Source organism: Neodiprion fabricii, chromosome 6 (genome assembly GCF_021155785.1).
Source record: "Neodiprion fabricii isolate iyNeoFabr1 chromosome 6, iyNeoFabr1.1, whole genome shotgun sequence".
Classification (NCBI taxonomy): Eukaryota; Metazoa; Arthropoda; class Insecta; order Hymenoptera; family Diprionidae; genus Neodiprion; species Neodiprion fabricii.
Genome location: NC_060244.1, coordinates 629,379 through 648,918, shown reverse-complemented (window position 1 = coordinate 648,918; position 19,540 = coordinate 629,379). Strand labels below are relative to the sequence as shown.

The following is a 19,540-nucleotide window of genomic DNA, read 5'->3' as shown; positions in this document are numbered from 1 at the left end:
GAAAAACGTAAGAAGAGAAACAACAAATTTAACGTTTCGGGTCCCGCAGACGACGGAAAATATTTGAAGCTGAAACAGAATACGTTTTTTTCCGCTGGATTTTACGTGACGTAGTCAATGGCCCGAGTCTTACGCTGGTCCAACGGAGAAATGGCCCCCGCGGTTTGACGTTTCACGTTTTCGTGTATTACTGAAATGTTGTCGAGGGTGGCAATCGGGGTTTTACCGAGGGGAATTTGTGTTAGAATTTCACCAAGCCCGACACACGTGCGAGCGGCATTCCTGGGTGAACTGAAACGAAAAATCACCGCGCTAGAAAATTCACGATTTAAAATGTGTTTTGAATTGCGCGCAGACGCCGCGCGCCGCAACGCCGAAACTCCGAACGGAGGTCGCGCGGGTTTCGACCCAGGAAAAATCGATCCTGCGAGATTAAACGCCGGCTAAAAACACGCTAACCGCTATTTTGCGGACTGATGACACTCACTTGTTCAACCCACGATTTTCGCTCCCGGCCCTTTGCCGTTAAAGGCAATTATTTTCGGAGTGGGTAGAAAAAGTTTCCAGGTTCACACGATGCTCCTACTTTATTCATTACACCCTTCGTACCGTCGTCGTACGCTTTAATCGCGCGAAGGCTACCTTTAAAAAACACCGGCCATCTCAGAGCGGCTATTTCTTCCCCTCGTCAAATAATCTTTCCTACGAGAGAGAAATAAAGCGGATAAAACTCCGTGGAGATGTTCGTTTAACCACGAATTCTCAAAACCTGTAAACATATAACATGCATATATTTTTTCAATTTCCGCGTCAAAGTTGTTGGTATTTTTTGAGAGGAAAATTTTCGTCGCCTCATAAGTTTTTAAAACCGCATCTAGCACGATACTCGTATAAAAATTCTTCCTTCATATTTACTCTTCAATCTCGATCGCGATCGGTAGCCTATATAAATATACATACATGTATACACATTTCCGTCGCACAGGTATCCCTCAGCCATTCGTTTTTCACCCCTCGGTGATGTTTACGAGCCAACTGCAGAGGGTGTACCGTTGATGAAATTTCAGTTTCCGAGAGCTGCGATTGCCCTCCACGTGGCCTCGTCAATCCTGACTGAAAAAAAATATTCCCGGAGGGTGGCGAAGCGCCGGATTTCGAAAATGAATAGCGCGTGGTTTCCTCGCTGCGGTTGGATATAGCTAGCTTTACGAAAAGGAAGAGAAAACACAAAAGAAGAGAAGACTAGACCCATACACACATCACTGTGACTCGCGGAATCGATGAAAGTTCCTATCCGATCTAATTAATGCACGTGTATCTTATCTTCGACACAACCTTGCACAGGAGTGAAACAGAAAGGTCAAGATATCGAACGAACAGGGGCTTGCAGCCCGATCGACGTTGTAATAAAATTAAATACCGTGTAGCATAAAGTCACGTTTACGCGACGAGCTGCTGCAGGTTCAAGCCACGTTGGGTGGTAAAAATCAAACCGTGGAACGTCTTCGGAATAAATCTCGGGTAGAAAATAAAACTTTTTACGATGTCCACAAGTCGGTTTTTTCCCTTGCAGCTTTTCGATGCCACCGGCTCAGCTCTCGCCGGGTCAAGATTAACTCGCCTTTCTTATATTGTTAAGGGGTCGCGGTTTCGTCGGAGGGAGTCGCGGATCTCGGCTTGGTAACAGGTTAACGAGCCTCGGGCTCCGCTGTTTTTTACGACTTTTATTATAATTAAATACTAGTTCCGCTCTTCCCGGGGGTGGAAGTGAGGAGAGAGAGAGAGAGAGAGAGAGTGAAAAAGAGCTTCGAAGTCGGTCCGCTGCCGCTGATGCTACTGCCGCAGACTCCCGGAGTTAACAGTGCGAATTTAAAGTGATTTATTTCTGATTTATGAACTGAGCGCTGAAAGTTCTCGGCGTCCCCGGCGTCCTGGGCGTTCGCCCGCGAAAGAAGTCCGCTGCAGCTCACTACGCTAGCTACGGGCCAACTTTAACTCGCCGCATGTGCGCGCACATTCATGCCCGAGATTATAGATTGTTTTCAATACGGAAAACCGCTGCTTCGGCTGTTTTCGATATCGGGAAACTTCGATTGAAATACGCCAGCCTACGTCGCTTCGAGAATAAATTATACCTCCCTTGCCGAGTCGCGACTTATTGAAGAGAGGCTGGTGACTCGAGTATCCGCCGATGCTTTTTCGTTGATTCGTTTATCGTCGGATATAGTCGCACTTTCGGTATTTGTCAGATTTATGGATTCGACGAGCAACGAAAATGTGAGGACATCTTTTTCTTCCATAATTATAAAACCCCCCCTCCCAAATCTTGTAGTCTTGGAGCAGACTGTAAGGATTGAACTCCTTCAACCTTCACTTTTTGTTTCTTGTTCAGTTCAACTTAATTACTTTCATAACTCAACCATTGTATGCGGAATTGTTTGAACTTTAATTTAAACAAAAATATCGCTAGCTTTATTAGAAGCTGAGATATTTGAAATTAATTTCCACTGGGTAATTTTTACACTCATTGCCACGACAGGTGTATACGGTTTGAATGTTTGCCTGTCAGGAGTTAATTAAAGTCTTGTTCGCAGGTTCGGTATTGTAATTTTACCTTTCTCTTGTATTCACGCTGAAAAATCATCGGGGCCTTCGAACATATAATTGAATACACAGTTTGAAAAACTGTAATAAACGCAAAGGAATGACGCAATGAATCGCGGAGCACAGCTTCCTTTCAACGCGTATACAAACATGCGTGTATAGTACGTATGAAAATCACCGGCGAAAGCGACGCAGATCGCGAAGTTGGAGGAAAGAAACTCTATTCCCGTGAACGTGGAAGGTGAATCGTAGGCGAAGCATGGCCAAAGCAACTCCAGGTACTTCAGAGGTTTCATATCTAGGAAGCACTTGCGCGATAGCTCGTTCACTTCTCTCCCAAGTCCAGTGGGAATTCTCCTTCTTTTTGCCACTTGTAATTACCGGCTCATTCGCACCAGCATCTCGCCTCCGACTCTCTCCAGGCGTACAGAAGTGTGGAGTAGGGTGGCGGAGCACTCCATCGGCCTCATCGCACCAGGGCGTTATTACACACCACAAAAGGGTCGCTAGCCACGGCCCCGTTGAAAAGTTCGTTATCCTTTTCAAAAGTTGATTAAAGCCAGTGCCACTCCTTCAGCCCTGCTGCAGAAGCGCTGAGACGCGATGCTTTAAACTTTTAGCCGATCATCCAGGAACCGAGGAAGGGGTTCAACGGATACTCGTCCAGCTCTGTAGACGCGTGTAAAGCAGAGCCTGCCACGGATAGGCAACGAGGGTGGGGCGGATCTATTAGTCTACAAAGTTCCCGTTCGCCTTTGTAAAATTTATTCAATGGTATAATAGACAAAAATTATTGCTTCTTCGCGTAAAGAGTGCGAGCAGCTTTTTACTCTCTCGGAAAACATGTAGCTCGCACTGCGGCGCTCTTCGTTTTCGGTAGGCGGGCAGGAAATTTTTTATTCAGTAGCCGGACTTTTATATTCTTTATAATGTATATCCACTCCCGATATCAATCATATTTCGAGTCCATTTATCATGAGCGAGCGAGCACACGATAAACGATGTAAAATGTGAGCGTGACACAAAGAGAATTTGAAAAAAAGAGGATCAAGACAATAAAAAAGAAAAAAACACAATTAAATTAATGGTAATTTAAAAATTGAATTACAGACCAAGTGTGGGTAGATATATTATAACTATACTCTGGCAAATGTATCGCTACCTCAGAGAATATATGTATACGAGGGTAATCATAAAAAAGTAAAGCAAATTGATGAGTCGTTTGTACGTGTACATAGAGAAATGTATCTACGCTCTGATATTAATTGAAAATACATTTTATGGTCGATCAATTTGCCCACCCTGCCTGTGGTCTGTAAAGCATTGTGCGATGCATTATAGGTGTACGACGCGTCGAGATCGATCCATCATACACAGTCGTCTGGGAGTTTTTTTTTTTTTATCTTTCCCTCGTGCATGTAATACACATTTCTTTTTTTCATTTGGGGTAGTGTTAATACTAGTCAGCCGTTGTTATAGAACAATGCATGGCTGCACAATCTGCGACAGTTTATATACGGAGGAAAAAACGTTGAAATGTCATTTTGAAAGGTATATATTAATATATACATACATATATAAATATATACACACTCGTGAAAAGCCGTAACGCAACGGGATTACAAATGATGGAAAAGTTAATTGTTTCGCAAGCCACGAAGCCCATTCGTACGTTCGCTCGTTCGCCCTGTGCAGCGAGGCTAGATATACTGGGAATATAAATTGCTAAAGTCATACTATGTTTATCATAACGATCTGCCAGGCGGACGTGAAAAATTTGTACGGGAATATGGTGGTTTTCGGCGAGGAGTTGGTGATCCTCTTGGGACGTAATGATCGTACGTGTATATGCACAAAAAAGTACGCGTGCTCATCAATACGGTGAGGTATAACATCAAAACGCGTTTTCAATTTTCAAATCCCCATTAAGCTCACGATCAGTTGGAATTATTCCGATTGCGCGTCACTCCGGTCGGCCAATCCTGCAGCTACACAGTTCAGTTGCACTCGTTTGAATTATTCCAAGGATTAAATATGCAGCATCGATTATCGAAGAGTTTGAAAACGGTAGGGAATTGGAGAAGAGAAAAAAAACAAGACCCAAAAGAGAAATAGGGATTTTTTTCGTTCAAATAAGAAAACAAAACTGTGACTAAAAATTGCAAAGGCAAAAAGTTTCACATACATCCGTCCGATAACTGCAGCTGCGTGCAAATAAATTCGCAATATCCTATACGTATACACGTACACATGTGTACGTGTATATATACCGTATATCTGTACATACGCAGTGTATTCACCCGCGATTCCACCCATATTTGACAGCGATTCGGAATTGAGGGGAAGATAACTCTGCGCACTCGATTCAGGGATGCATTTCAAAACGTGAACGAGGCGCGCGTTTATTTTTATTGTTCGGGCATGCATTGGACTAAACTTAGCAAACCGATATTCTGTGGGGGGAAGCTTGAAGGGAAATGAAAAGTGATTGCGGTCGACAAGAAATCGGAATAACGTGTGATTTTATCGTTCGCAAGGATCGTGGGAAACATGCTTATGAAAAGACGTGAAAAAAATCGTAAACTTGCACCGAACGAATTACGAGATCCCGTATTTCACGAGTGAAGAGTCGAAGAGAGGCATGAAATAAACGTAGGATATGTAAAGCGCTGAGCGGAGCTTACAATTAAACGCAATTTCTGCGAGATCGCGGCTTTTCACACTCCGAACTGAGACACGCGAGTGGGATAATCCGGCAACCTCATGCAGCTTGGCTTTCACTCTCAAATCCCGGACGAGGTTCGATTCCGGGAGCGGCTGCAAGTATACGGGCAGATTCTTCGCGGGATTCCTGGCCGCGTCGAATCCCCCCAACCACCCCGTAGTGCGCATTAGTCGATGACTTTGATAACGCGATTCATATCCGCCCCTACGGGCGGAACGCGGAGCGTTCGCGGCGCGAGGATCCTCGGAGCCTCGAGGAGCGTTGTTTCCGCAGTAAAGGATCGCCGGGCGCATTGTGTCACACCCGACAATCTCGAATTTACGGCAGAATGAAAGGCCACGCTTGAGTGTCGACTGCCGCTCGAGGTGAGCGAAGACCCGGGAAGAGGAACCAAGAGAAAGAGAGAAAGAGAGAGAGAGAGAGAGAGAGAGAGAGAGAGAGAGAGAGAGAGAGAGAGAGAGAGAGAGAGAGAGAGAGGAAAAAAGAGTGGGGCGGGGGAGGGAATTTACGCTCGGTGACAAGCGCGGCTTGTAACGAATCCATTCATACCCCTGCAAGCCTTTCGAGACGACTTCCCACCCTTTTCACCTCTTTCACCCCGTTCGCATCTAACTAGCTACCGACTCTAGGCTCCGACCGACGACGAGCTTTTACGAGAGCTTTTGCCTGCACCCGGGAAAAGTTTCCTCTAACCGATTCGCCGGTCGAATCTTTCTCGTGAAAAGATCTCCTCTCCCATTATTCATACACCTACGAGGTTAGAGGTACTTCGGTTGATTGCCTCCTGCACTTTTCATCATACCCGATCAGCAATCCAGCGGCATCGCGAATTCTTACGCGCATTACAGCCTAGCTGCCGTGGAGCACGGAACCCCGGAACTGCGCGGGTAGGGCTTCAGAGTTTAGGTTACATCGATCGCTCGGAGCCAATCGGTTTAGCGACGGCAGATTGCTTTCATCTCCGACGATCTAGGCGGGCCTGGATGGAGCCTAATCGTCTACGAATATTCCATCCGTGTTGTACCATAAATATGCATACCCAAGTAAGCATATATGGTAATGCCTCCTCGCTTCCCGACAATGTACAGTAGCCTATCTCGCTAACGATCCAACCGTATACCTAATGTGCCACTCTCATGTTCCCACCCGCCACGTTCCATTGCCCCTGAAATACCCCAGGGTATCAAAACGGAAGGCATCGCCTAATAGGCACGTAAGATTCAGGGGCTTTATCTGTATCTGTTTGTTAATTTCAATGGAAGATCTCGAGTAGAGAGACTCGGGACTTTTGACGGCAGATCGAAAAAGTGACTTCGACTCCGAATTCGCTGAAGTTTCCCTCATGTTCGAGCGTTGCGATCTATAATTCAGTAGTCAGCGACCAAGTCGGAGGGTGATTATATCGCCTCGCCTCAACCACACGGTGTATGAAATGTAAATTCCGAGTTCAACGGTAAACCTATATTTCCGGAGATTTTTCCGCGTGACGAGAGCGTGCGCCACGGATAGAGGGGGCGGTAATCAAGGGTGCTAGGTACACGTAAATTGTACATACATATTTCATCGTGACGCTTATGCTACATGCTACTCGTAAGCTTGAATCCAGCTTAACTCTTCGCAAGGCCGGATGGGGATGGAGGTCGTTTCCGGTAACGCGCGTCCAGGCGCTAAAAGGGTCCCGCATGCAGGGCGCGCAGGGTTGGTCGGCGCAACACCGACGCCCGGCAACCGTGGCGAGGAAGCAGCGCATTAGTCAACATAACTCACTTGCTATCACGGGCGGAGCAGTATGTAAATGTTTGAGTTGTTAGAACGCCGAGGCCTTCGGTTCCAGCCCCGCAGGCTTCGCACCGCGAGCCCTTACTCCAGATAACCATCTCCACTTCCACTTACACTGCCACTTCCACCCCCAGCGCAGCCCGACCACCCCGACTCAGCCGGCACTCAGACAGCCTCCAGCCTGCCGGCCAGGCCGCGTCGTAATCAGACGCCATAGTCGACGCGGTTTACGCCACTCCGCTTCTGCAGCACATAACCGCGGTTAACTCGGCCGAACCAGGTGCTTACGCCTCTTTCGGTCTGACGAGCAATTCTTATAACGAGGACGACACCTCGATTGTTTTCCCCAGTCACGGCGCCGTGCGCGAAAGTTACTTTTCCGTATCCAATTGCGTTTTCAGCAATTTTATGATTCGCGCTGGCACGATGAATCAGCCCTGGACTGTAAAGATTTCGGACGAACACCTGCTGGCAATAAAAAGCTGCGGGAACCCTTTTCTCAAGTTCTTCTAAAGTCTCGAAGAATCCGAGCCCAACCCTCGAGAATTACCCCTTCCTTGGGTTGTCCCGGTAAGTTCATCCGACCAAGATCCACCGGGTGCGGGGAGTTTAGGAAACCCCTGGTGGTTTCGAACCCCTCTCAAACTGGCCGGTTTTCATATTCCTCGTAACATTTTTCTACCCTCAAGTATACCGAGCAATTTCAATTCACCGGTTCAGCGAGCTATAAGACTTTTCCTTCCAAGGGAGTTCTGAAGTATAGTGGCTAAATTTTGGCATCAATTCCAGGCGATGATTTCGGGCGAGTTTTAAATTTGAACGGTGAAAAAATTTCCCCAGACACGGTGTACGACACAACGGGCAATTCGGCACAACCGTGTAGCGTATGAGAATAGCGCCGTGAAGCTCAATTGGGCAAATAATCAGTTTGATCGGGCGATATAAACGCCTTTGATAGCGCGCTATTCTTGAGTCGCGACACGCTCGAAGTGCAGGCCGAGTATCCGAGAGTCAATCCCGAACAAATGGAGAAAGGCGTTTGATAGCTGACCAGAGTGGTCGTCGCGCTGTCCATTACCTCTAGTTGGACGTTTCATTAACGGATATTGCTCCGGAGAAGTATCCGGCTTGTTTCCCCGCAGGGACCGGACGACCCGTCCCCGCTCAAGAAAATCGTCCTCTTTCCTCAGTGACGCGGTGCACTCGTCCTCGTTCGAGTAGCCGTCCACCCCGGGAGCAGATCCCGATAAAGCATCGTGCGGGGATTTCCCGATCGCTTTGGGCATTTCGTAATCCAATTCGTTCGTCTATATCCCGCATTTTTATTGCCCTAGTATATATTACCACCCCCCCACACACCCGCCGCATACGTACAGGAAGAAACCGCTTCGAGGGGGGGGGGGGGGTGAGATTTAACCAAAACAGATTTATTCCGCCCGCGAATTCTAGGGGAGGAAATGAAACTTGAGGCAGATTTTGTCGCATTTTTTACACGTCATTTTTCCGCAAATCGAGATCCACCGCGGCACCGTTCCGCAGTGATGAGGTGGGATGTGGCTGTACGGTTTCACCTCGGCACCTTACCTATTTCGAGGTAATTTCCATTTTGACGACGGCTTATTACTTTCGTCTTCTTTTTCTTCTTCTTCTTCTTCTTCTTCTTCTTCTTCTTCTTCTTCCTCCTTCCTTCCTCCCCCTCGGTTCTTTTTTCTTCTTGCTTTTTATTATTCTGCTTTTACAACTGAGGGGGATATTGTGGCTAAATTTCGTTTACGAGAAGGATTCACTGCCAGCATTGGGGCGCGCCACCCCGCTAAATGTGCCCTAGCTTTCGTCTTTACGATAGAAAATCCCCTTCAAGACGAGAGCTTCCCCTCGTTACAGACACCTTATATTTTCTCCCCGACACAGATTTTCTGTTCTTTGCGTTCAACCATCTCTAAGATAGTAAAGGCTCACCGACTTTCGGACAATGACCACCATTCCGATTCAACCTCTCTGCACTTCGGCACAGCCAGACTCAACCAGAGCTTCACGGTCCTCGATTTCAACCGGTTTTAAGCTGTGCTAATTTTTCAACCGATAGACACATCTCGAGTGACAGGCGCAGCGAGACTTCGGGGTGGTTTCAGAAGTAGGGCCTAAACCGTCACCCGACTCTAAAGTCGCCATCGCGCCTAGTTTATAGCCATGGCTGGGTACCCGGGAGGCATGGCAGGGTTACGGGGCTAAGACCGCGGTCGCCCCGGACAAAGGGCAGTAAAACCTTGCGGAGAGAAGTTTCTTAGCCTAGCCTCGTGCGCGGCGGGAGATGAGTAGGCCGAGAAGACAGAGCCGGAGAACCTTGAGACTGAAGGTCGGAGGTTGCGTTTCACCCTCGGGTATTATTTACCCTCTTTAGCGAAGTGGCTGTAGCGGTGTCGCGTACATATAATTTCGCGTGTCTTCACAAGGCCTGTTTCCCGATTCCAGGAACCAGCTGGTCATTCCCTCTGGCGCAGGCTGGGCGGTAAATTCACACATAGGTAATTGCGCGGGGATTTCTCTCTCTCTCTCTCTCTCTCTCTCTCTCTCTCTCTCTCTCTCTCTCTCGCTTCGGTCGAAATGAACCGTCGATCCATCTATACGCTCTGCAGGCTATGGCTATGATAGCGCGAGGCCGGTGAGGCAAAATCCCCGTGGTCACGTTAGTGTATCAGCTCAGGATTTACGCGTACTATACATGATATCCTTTCGCATCCCTTAAGGATCCCGCCATTACGGAAGGGGATGTGAACGATAATCTCGACCGCACCTGCTCAGTCATTTCCTATCCCACGGGCCCTCTCCAAATCAAAGACGTATAAATCTTTTCCCATATGTTATATGGCATTGTCGGTACCGTGGAAACGTCTGGTGATTTCGATACGTTTCAACTTATTCACTAACCCAACTCGAAAAAAGTCAACGTGAATTGGTATTTTTCGTGTTTCATTCAATCTTTGCTTCAGGGAAGTATATGTCTACTTACCACAAGTTTAATTGCGTGATAATAATGCTCGCCTCTTTTATCTCTTCTTATTCTAAAGGGGTAATCGTTTTCCTTCTATATAAACTCGTGGCGTGAACTTCTCAATCGCTAGATAAATAACTTTGATGAGCAAAGTGAAGACATTGGACATGATAAAAGGGAAGCATTTGGATGATCATTTTGTTAGCAAGAAACTTGACGAAGATGCTGATATATTAAGCTATTTAATAGATTCACATTCTAAATGCCATAACTAATAAACATAGGCCATTGCACGATGGTTTCGTGCTCTCCGGATGAATTTAATACCAACGTTACGTGATCGCGTATCGGTATACTTGAATTAGGGTGATCCAGAAAAAAAAAAAGTATTTCCATTTTTCCACCATAGCACTCCTTAAAAACTTCATTTAGGTCGAAAGAGAGATTCTGTCAAATATTGAGAGTTTTGCGTTATGAGGCAGATCGCGCCCAATTAATTTCCCACTTTTTTACATCTGCTTGAATTTATGAAGCATCGTAAATGAAATGTTTTGTTCATTGTCAGAATGTCAATTAACGGCGCAAAGACGACCCACACTTGTAACATTAAGTCTCCATTCGATGTTTGAGCGTTGTATCTCACGACTTTTTCATTATTAATTCAATCTCATAGAATAATTATAATTTGATAGGAATTTTTGACTCAGAAGAATGAGATTCCCGGTTGAGATGTCGTTATGTTATGAATCGCGGTCTTTGGCTTGAGTATGAATGTCAGGAAATAAGTAACAATCGAAGTGCTTCAACGTGTGTTCGAAAAAAAAAGTATGAAAAAGTGGAAAAATCAAATGTGCGCGATCTTCCACCTCAGGTAGATCAGTCATCCTTTGACAGAATCTTCCTTTTGACCTGAGCAAACTTTTCAAGGGGCGCCACGGTGAAAAATGGCAAATTATTTTCATCCGAAACACCCTACGTACATCCTCGTGTATAAACTTCATCCCGCACGTTCCGGGTACGGACAGCATCTACTTAACGCGCGTTCGCTGAAGCCGGGCATCGATGGAGGTTTCACGGTTTGTGATTCGGAGGATGTGGGTGTTCCTGAGGCCCGGACGGCCCTGCAACCCTTTATCGTCGTGTCCTCGGCCGAGCCCCGAGAAGCCAAGAGGACCGTAAAGGAAACATTCCGTGAACGACCTGTGGCAAGCGCCGGTTTAATTTATCCTGAAACCACGGGCCGCCGCACGCTGCCTGGCATCTGGCCGTTCCTTCGTCGTCGCTAGTGAGTCGCGAGCGAGAGTAACGGCGAAGAGAAGGGAGGATGGGAGGGCTGGGGGGGGGGGGGGGGGGGAGAGGGCACATCCCGCACTCTCGCAATATACGCTGAATATACACACCGATACGGCAACGACATCGTAACCGCGAAATGGCCGGCGGGTTGGCTAACCTCCCGGCGTCCCGACCTCGTACCCGTTAGCCCTCGTCGACCCGCCACCCTTTCCATTTCGACTCGGTCCCTTCGGGCGGACCGCCACCCACCCCCTACCTGCCAATTTTCCTCCTTCCTCCTCCCCCCTCCCGCCGTCGCTATGCCACTTAATATTGTAGCAGGATTTGTTAAACCTACTGGGTTATACACCTTCTATACATATTCTATTCCAGCTTATCTCGGTTAGGCCATCATTCGAGCCTTCGAATTGGGTCACGTGGCTTCGACCTGCCCACCTTCATCCCCGTGATATCGCCGACCCATCGCTCGCGGGGACACTTTTCAATACCGCGATACACTTGCCAGAAATATTATTACACCCTTCTTTGGATCTTTTCATCAGATTTCGAGACTTCCTTTGAGCGTCGCCGTGTAATGAAAATTTTTCTCATTTTCGAATGATCAGCAGCCTTGAGACGGTACCTTTTTACCGCATTTTCGCGGTACGAGCCTGAATTATATATTGGACGGAAAACCCGAGAGAGTACTGAGAGTATGGATGGTAAATCTAACATGGAATTACACTAGATTCGACGACATTCTCACTCCTAAGCAATCTGAACAATGTGGAAGTCGTGACCTAGTGATAAGATATTATACATACATATACATATACCATAACAAATGTATTTCCAAAATTCTCGTCAGTTTCAAAAATAGCGTTTCATTAAACCTTGACGTACTTCTACGATAGTAGCTTTCACTATTTCTTTCCAAATGAAAAACCCTGAATACCAGGGAAGCGAAATAAGACCTGGAATATTGCGGTGAACATGGTAGTTCGTAGCGAACGAGGATCGGGGGTGGGTGGTACAAGGATAGGTGCAATATCCATCGACACAGAACAGTATCTAGGCCATCGCTAGCGAGTATAGAAGTAGGAGTAGAGGATTCGAGCACAGGATACTTCGCAGGAGGCTGACATACCTCGATCGTTCGACCAGAATCGTTGTCGAGAACGAATTCCGGAAAGAGAAGAGACGAGAAGAGCAGAGAAGAGAAGAGAATGAAAGGAGAGGACGGGGAGGGGAGCGGATGTCGCGGAATGGTGGTGAAAGGGGGAGGGGGGGGTGGCAGGGTACGACAGAGCTTTGTCGGTCCACGAAATTATTTGAAACTCGTCGCCGTTCGCACCGTAGGTATACGAATTCGTACCGTTTTCCCCGCTTTCCGCTGCAGTGGTACTCGAGGATGTTAATGGAACGAGGAATTTCATTTTGCGTTTCGTTTCCTTTTCTTTTATTCTGTTTCATTTTGTTTCATTTCGTATCGTATCGTTTCATTTCATTTCCAAACTTCGAATACCGACCCGTTGATTGCCCCCTTCCCCCATCCTCCATACCTCGTAACTATACGTATACACACGTATACAGTCGAGGACCCAATCTGCGAAACGCGACCTCCAACCTCGCGATGAAGTGACCAAAAGCTCGAGTGCGCCGAGATATTATTATTCAAATTTCATTCGGGATATTCGGTACCTTAACCAAGGCAAACGGGACAATGCCGCCTCGCCCTCCCTTTGTCATTCGATCGCTAAGGGTGCTAGAAATTAACACGAGGGCGTAGCTGCTGCTCAGATCGAGGGAGACAAAAGTGAACGCAAAACGTAACTGACACACGCATATTCCGTCGCGATTCGGCAAATTATCGATTTAAAATATGTACATCCTATACGAGGCTAATCAATGAACACGAAACCGTTCGGTTCCGAAGCAGCCGCGTGAGTTTCGCACCCCAGAGTCAGTTCATCGTCCGTATATCGGTCTCTAGGCTTCGATGACGTTGCGCCTGGGCGAGTAATCCAGATCCTGGCTTGACCCCAAGCCGATTAATCCTGAACCTTGACCTGAGCCTATCATCGATTTCATCTCACCCTAGAACTAGACGCTTTTTTGCCCGGATTCTCTAGCCGCCTGAAGCGCCTCTTCAACTCTCGATCAACAGATTCGTCGATACAAGGGATCGTTTGTCTTCTCGAGTAAATCGCGGGCAAGCAAAACCCACGATTGTGGGCAAACGTGGTAAAAGCTCTGAGTTTTCATTCAGCTGTGTTGACATTTTTCCTACATTCATGATCGTTTCCTCGATATATATTCCGCCGCATTAATCTAGTCCAACTTGAAAATTGTACCCACTTATGGCTGCATTTCGAATAAACCGTACATTAGTAGTAGTTTATATATTTTCTTTTTCCTTCCCTTTGTTCCCGAGCACGAGCTTCGGTTCGGATGTCAAAGGCAGGCCTGCGTCGACCAAACGTTCAATCACTCCGAACATTGGCCTGTAATACAGGGCTCCCATACTTCGCATCGTGAGAAATAATGACCGGAAGAGAACGAAAAACAACAGAGCACGATACTACAAAAGAGCCGCCGTTAAGTACTTCGAGAGCTTACTAGTGTTTTTATAAACGCGGAACAACTGAACGAAGAAACGTTGCGGGAAAAAAGAAAAAATTCATACATTATATTACCACAGATCAGAGATCCGTGTATTCGCAACAATGAAACAAGCCGTCAGTGAACGACACGTCTCCGCAATGTACGTCAACCCCCTGCAGATGCCAGACGTGCAAACAATTATTTCCACGAATGTGCCTTATTTGAGGGATGCTCGGCTCTCAGTATTTCCTCACACCTTCGACACCTACATCCGGCATTCCTTCTCAGCCATAAATATTTGTTTGGTTGAAAAAAGATATCCTCGTTCTCACGATGTTTTCCGCGAGGTGTTATTATTTCGAGGGGCTTAGCAGACTCGCATCACCCGGAGAGAAGGGAAAAAGTGAGGAAGAAGAAGAGAGGAGAAAAAAAAAGGAAAAACACTTCCGCGCACGAGGAATTGATTGCACTTGGCACAAAGGCGCTTCAAGAGTTTAAACAACCCCGTTGCTGTTCGAGGAGCGTGCTGCAAGGTAATGAAAAGGATTCGGCGACTAGGGCGAAGAGGGCCCGGAAAGTCAAGAGTCAAAAGTCCTTGTGAACGATCTCGCGTTTCGAAACCTGGATCATAAATTAACGTCACCAGCTATTTTGGAAATTGGATCCCCGGCCGACGTTGCCGCGATAAATCTGCCCGGCCGGTTGGAAATTTATCAAAGAAGAGGCAGCAATCTCTGTTATCTTAAGTAGAAGCGGGAAGAAGCACTTTTCCCGGGGGCTAGGCATGCTATCCTCCCCCCCCCCCCCCATTCCCTCTTCCTCACTCCCTCCGTCCGTCGCCCCTTCTCCCTTTCGACTTCGTCGACGTTGACGGAGTACGAATGCTTGACCGCATCCCCCGGATGACCACGCCACCCTTTTTCGAGAGTGCGCGCGGCCCCGCATGAGTCGTAGAAAATTCAGAAAGGCAATCTCTCCCCTTCTGCAGCGACGTGAATCAAGGATCACGAGTGTTTCAATTGAAATAGGAAAAAAAGGATGTATCCAAAGCGAGGGGAAGATGGAGGGAAAATTTCGGTGCGAATATCTATCCAAGGTTCTTCGATGCGGCAGTGAAAGAAACAAGCGGCTTTAGACTGACCATGAACCAGCCCTCGAATTTCTCATTCTCACACTGCAGGTGCCAAGTTTATAGAGAAAAGAGAGAATCGTATTTTATTCGAATTTTGAACTACGAATTCAGATTCGCGATTAACGCCCCATAAAACCTCACGGTACCAATTTTCATTCAAACCCATTCATCCATTATCAAAATATCATAATATTCATATGAGTTCTGAGAATTTTGTTATTTAAATAATTGAAAAAGTAGCGAACCAATCAGAGCCAAAATCTAATCAGTTCTGAGTTTGAAAGAACCGCGTAGATTCAGACCAAAACCATTGAAATCCGGCAATTCGTTCTCGAAATATCGTCGAGCAAAAAAATTTATCACATACGTTGAAACATCGAGATCTAGTGATAACTCAACTTTTCATTTTCAGGGTGATTACAACAACTTCCTTTTTTCACTGAAAACAGAGACATAGGAAGTTGAAAAAATGGGGGAAAAATGACAGGACACGTAGGTATACGCGAAAGGCGAATGCAGAGGGGTGGTGTAGTTTTTGGGGAATGCGGAGGAAGACTCGGCCGCGATTCGACCCTCGGCCCAGCTGTCCGGGGCTGAGAGGTCCTTCGGTTATCACTCACTGGTGGCCGGGCATCAATAATTCGGCAACCCCTTATCTTGTCGGCCACCTTGTTTGCCGACTGCCGAGCACACCAAGCCGGGATCCGGCTCGCCGGGCTTTCCGGGATTTCCTTCGAATAGGATCCAATTTCAATCTGTCGTCCCGTAATGCCAGACGTACGTGGCGTTATTTTAGGTCCTCCCACGCCCTCGCCTATAACCCTTTACAGGCGCCCCATACTCGAATCGTCGATACTCGTACGTGTCGGCTTTATGCACGGTGCGGAAAATTCTCGGACAAAGACCGTGACCCGCGAAATATTGCCGCGTAAAAATATGGAAGTGCGAAATTATCGGAAATTTTCCTTGATTGAGCCGACGGTTATCTCGTTGCGCCGTAACGGGAATTGAAGATTAAAAATTGATTCGAATTCGTATTGATATACTTTCTTTTTACTTTCAAACGAGTCACAAATAATCAGAATAGAGACGAAATGTGTCAGACTACAGATATTTCACTCAAATCCGATTCGCTGTACAGTGATAAAAAATCCCTTTTACATATGAGCCTGAAAAAATATATCTTGCCGAGGGGGGAAAAAGCACTTATCCGGAAATAAGAATGACTACGCTGCCATCCACCTACGTCGAAGTGATATTCGCGTAAGAGGCGCGAGACGTCGAATTGGCAGAGGTGTACAAATATAACGTACATAAGTACATGCAGATGGTTCATATTTAATGTCACGATCGATCGGGAATGTATCACGCATACGTCTGTTCAGGTTGGTTAACACCCGGGCATCTGCCGTAAGCGCTAGGAGGAAGGGCGAATAGAGGTGACTTTGGGGCGGGAAGTACCAGCTTAAAAAACGACTCTCGAGACATTTTCATCATGCGCATGTCCTTTTACACGTACCTATACAAACGCCGGCGTATACTTAGAGGAAAATCTATTTTTGTATGGAAATTTACCTGAAAATGTATCCTCGAGAAATGTGTATTACAGGTACATGTACATGTGTGCACCTGCGTACATCTCAGGGGAATTGAAAATGGAGATCTGCTTTCAATTTCTCCGACACATATATTCCTCCGCGATACATCTTCTCGCGTATACAGTCCCCCCCCCCCCCCTCCTTCTCTCCCTCCCTCTCTCTCACCGCGTCCCTCTATCTTTCTATCCAAACTGAATCCAACGGATTTTCAACGGAAGTATTTCCAATTCTACATGCGACGTGGCTGACTTGTGACATTAAATTCCAGCCCTCGCAATTAGCCAAGGTGAAATCTGACCGAACTCATTTCTCGCACCCTCATCGATGGCTAAATTTTTTGTTATGTCTGTTCCAGGTTACCGGGATTGTCGGGAGAGCGGACGTCCTCGCCTGCATTTTCTTTCTGCTGTCTTTTCTGGCCTATCACGGGTGAGTAAATTCGAAACGAACCGGAGCTACGCAGATAATTTAATAACCCATTTTCCACCGGAAAGTACGCTGCCGAAGGATTTTCCGAGGTGAGACTAGCGACTGTGGGGAAAACGCGTAGTCAATGTGGATTTATCTCCCGAGGGCCGTCAGCCTTCGAATAAAACGGATTTCCAAGTTTTGGCTATATCCATCCACCTTGTTCCTGAATAAATATTATTTACCCAAACTCGAGGGCAGCGCCAAGAAATTTTATTCAATTCTCCTTCTATCTCTATTATCCTTACTTACATTTCCTTCGCCGGACAAAAGACACGCGATACAAATCGATGCAACATTTTTTGAAAAGCGGTAAAACCAAGGCAGTGACGAAACAGGCCACAGCACAAATAAGGATTCAAATTCATAGAAACGTCATTTTGGAAATGATTTGCTGTTATCAGGGCGGAAAAAAAAAGTTTCATGTACTTACCGGCGAATCCTCGGTCAATTTTCCTCCAGTTTCCTGACGCAGAAGACGCACAACACAGGTGACATTCACTTTCGTTTATAAAAACACTTCACACCGTCACTTGGAAGCTGGAGACTAAACAATAAGGTCGACGAAACTGACCTTGAGCAAGCCGGGCACCAAACACTCTACCGCAACTTCCCGTAACGTGTAGCCACTCGAACGAACTTTCGAACACTGTTTCGATCGCGTTGAGCCAAGTGTCGATTTTGACCGCTCGTCACGCTGGCGCAAAATCGGGGTCTCAAAGATTGTTGGCGACACTCTACTACACATATAACACACTTCCAGTCCGCACCATGGTTGCAGTTCACAGCGTGGAACAGGCTCGTTTACGGCCGTCGAATCCTCGATTTTCCGGGGTTATTTCGAGCCGACAAATTCTACCCTATCATCCTTTTGGTTTAGCCGATGGAAATAATTACCGCAGAACGATCATATTCGCCCCTGTACCTATAACGTTACATCGCGTCATGTCGCGAGTGAGATTTCTCGGTAAGCCGAGGTCTTCCACTCAAAATGATTAAGCCAGATGGTCCATAAAACAGTCACTTCCGCGCAGGGTGACTATCCTGCAGGATCCTCGCGGATAGTGGATGAGGGTGTGAACGACTATCCGTACTCGCACTTGAAAAGTGATGGGGTTCCGTAGACGCGGGATATGAGCTACTCGAGCTTTGAGCCGAGAAACGTTTTCCACGTTCGACTCTTCCGTGTACCGAGTGTATGTAAACACGGATGTATAAGCTGCCAGAGCAGAGAAGCGACGTGCGTCCGCGTGAGCCGAGCAAACGAGACTGTTTGAATTACCACAGATTTTGCGCATCAAAGCAGAGCGTATCGCCCATTCAGATGAATGGCTGCGGCTCTCGCTTATTATCGATAAGCTTATACCGCAACTTGTACTTGTGAGCGGCTCCGACAAGTGTCATCGCTTAGAGTCGTTTAAGGTCATGTAGTACTCCTAACTTTACAGACGGAGCAGACTCACCCTTTTTCTCTACTTTATTCGATGAATAAAGGGACGAAAAATCGTAAAAAAAAAGTGTGATTGTTTGACTCGGGTCTTGCTTACATCGCGAGAAAATGCTACAAGTGTCGAGTGCAGTAAATCTGCGACGTTTGCATTTACCTTTTTCTCCGGATACTCGTTACATTTTCACCGGGATTTATTGAAGAATGATCTTAACCGCATCGACAAAATTCTATCAACAGATTTAATTCTTCAGGGTGTTTAAATCCGTCTACTAAACGAAACACTTAATTTATTAATTTTCACCAGATATTTTTTAATCACACATTTTTTCTCCTCGAGAGACGTGAATAAGTTTTCGGTCCGAAAAGTTGGAGGTTCTTATAAATTTCAGTCGAGTCGCACTTTTCAAGGACAATATTGGAAACTGAATATATTGTACGAAATTCATGACTCCTCTACCGAAGGCAATAAAAAGTTGGAGTTTATCTTGCGGGTCGAAAATACACGCCCAATGTTTCTTCTCGTCCGTTTTGTTGTCAAGTTTCAAATCATCGCAAGTGAGAATAACCGATTTCATTTTACGTGGTACCGCAATAAATGTACGCTTCAATTATTTTCCGCGAACAAGACCGCGAAATCTCAACGATACAACAACAAGAATAGTATAAGCGAAACGGAAAGTTAAATACGGCGGAAATATTACGTACGCAATGTCTCTGAGTAAAGGCTGAAAGGCCATAAGAGTGAACCGGGGGGTATAAAATCGTATATATTAATATTCTCAGTTACTTAGTTAATTTATCGCGCAAAGCGTACGTGTATGCCTGTACATGTATAACGTATGCGTACGTAGCTCGAAGCTGCGGCTCATGCATACCAAACAACAAACCATAAATATCTTCCCGCTATTGCCAACAG

At 46.4% G+C, this 19,540-nt stretch overlaps 1 protein-coding gene across 3 annotated transcripts in view; it reads left to right on the top strand.

Annotated features, from left to right (window-relative positions):
* LOC124184365 (protein O-mannosyl-transferase TMTC1-like) overlaps nucleotides 1-19,540 on the top strand; it is a 144,232-nt gene that overhangs the window by 62,062 nt on the left and 62,630 nt on the right. For all 3 annotated transcript variants that reach the window (XM_046573979.1, XM_046573980.1, XM_046573978.1), the window contains one exon: nucleotides 17,062-17,135. In XM_046573979.1, the coding sequence (XP_046429935.1) occupies nucleotides 17,062-17,135 (74 nt within the window). The remainder of the gene's footprint in view (nucleotides 1-17,061; nucleotides 17,136-19,540) is intronic.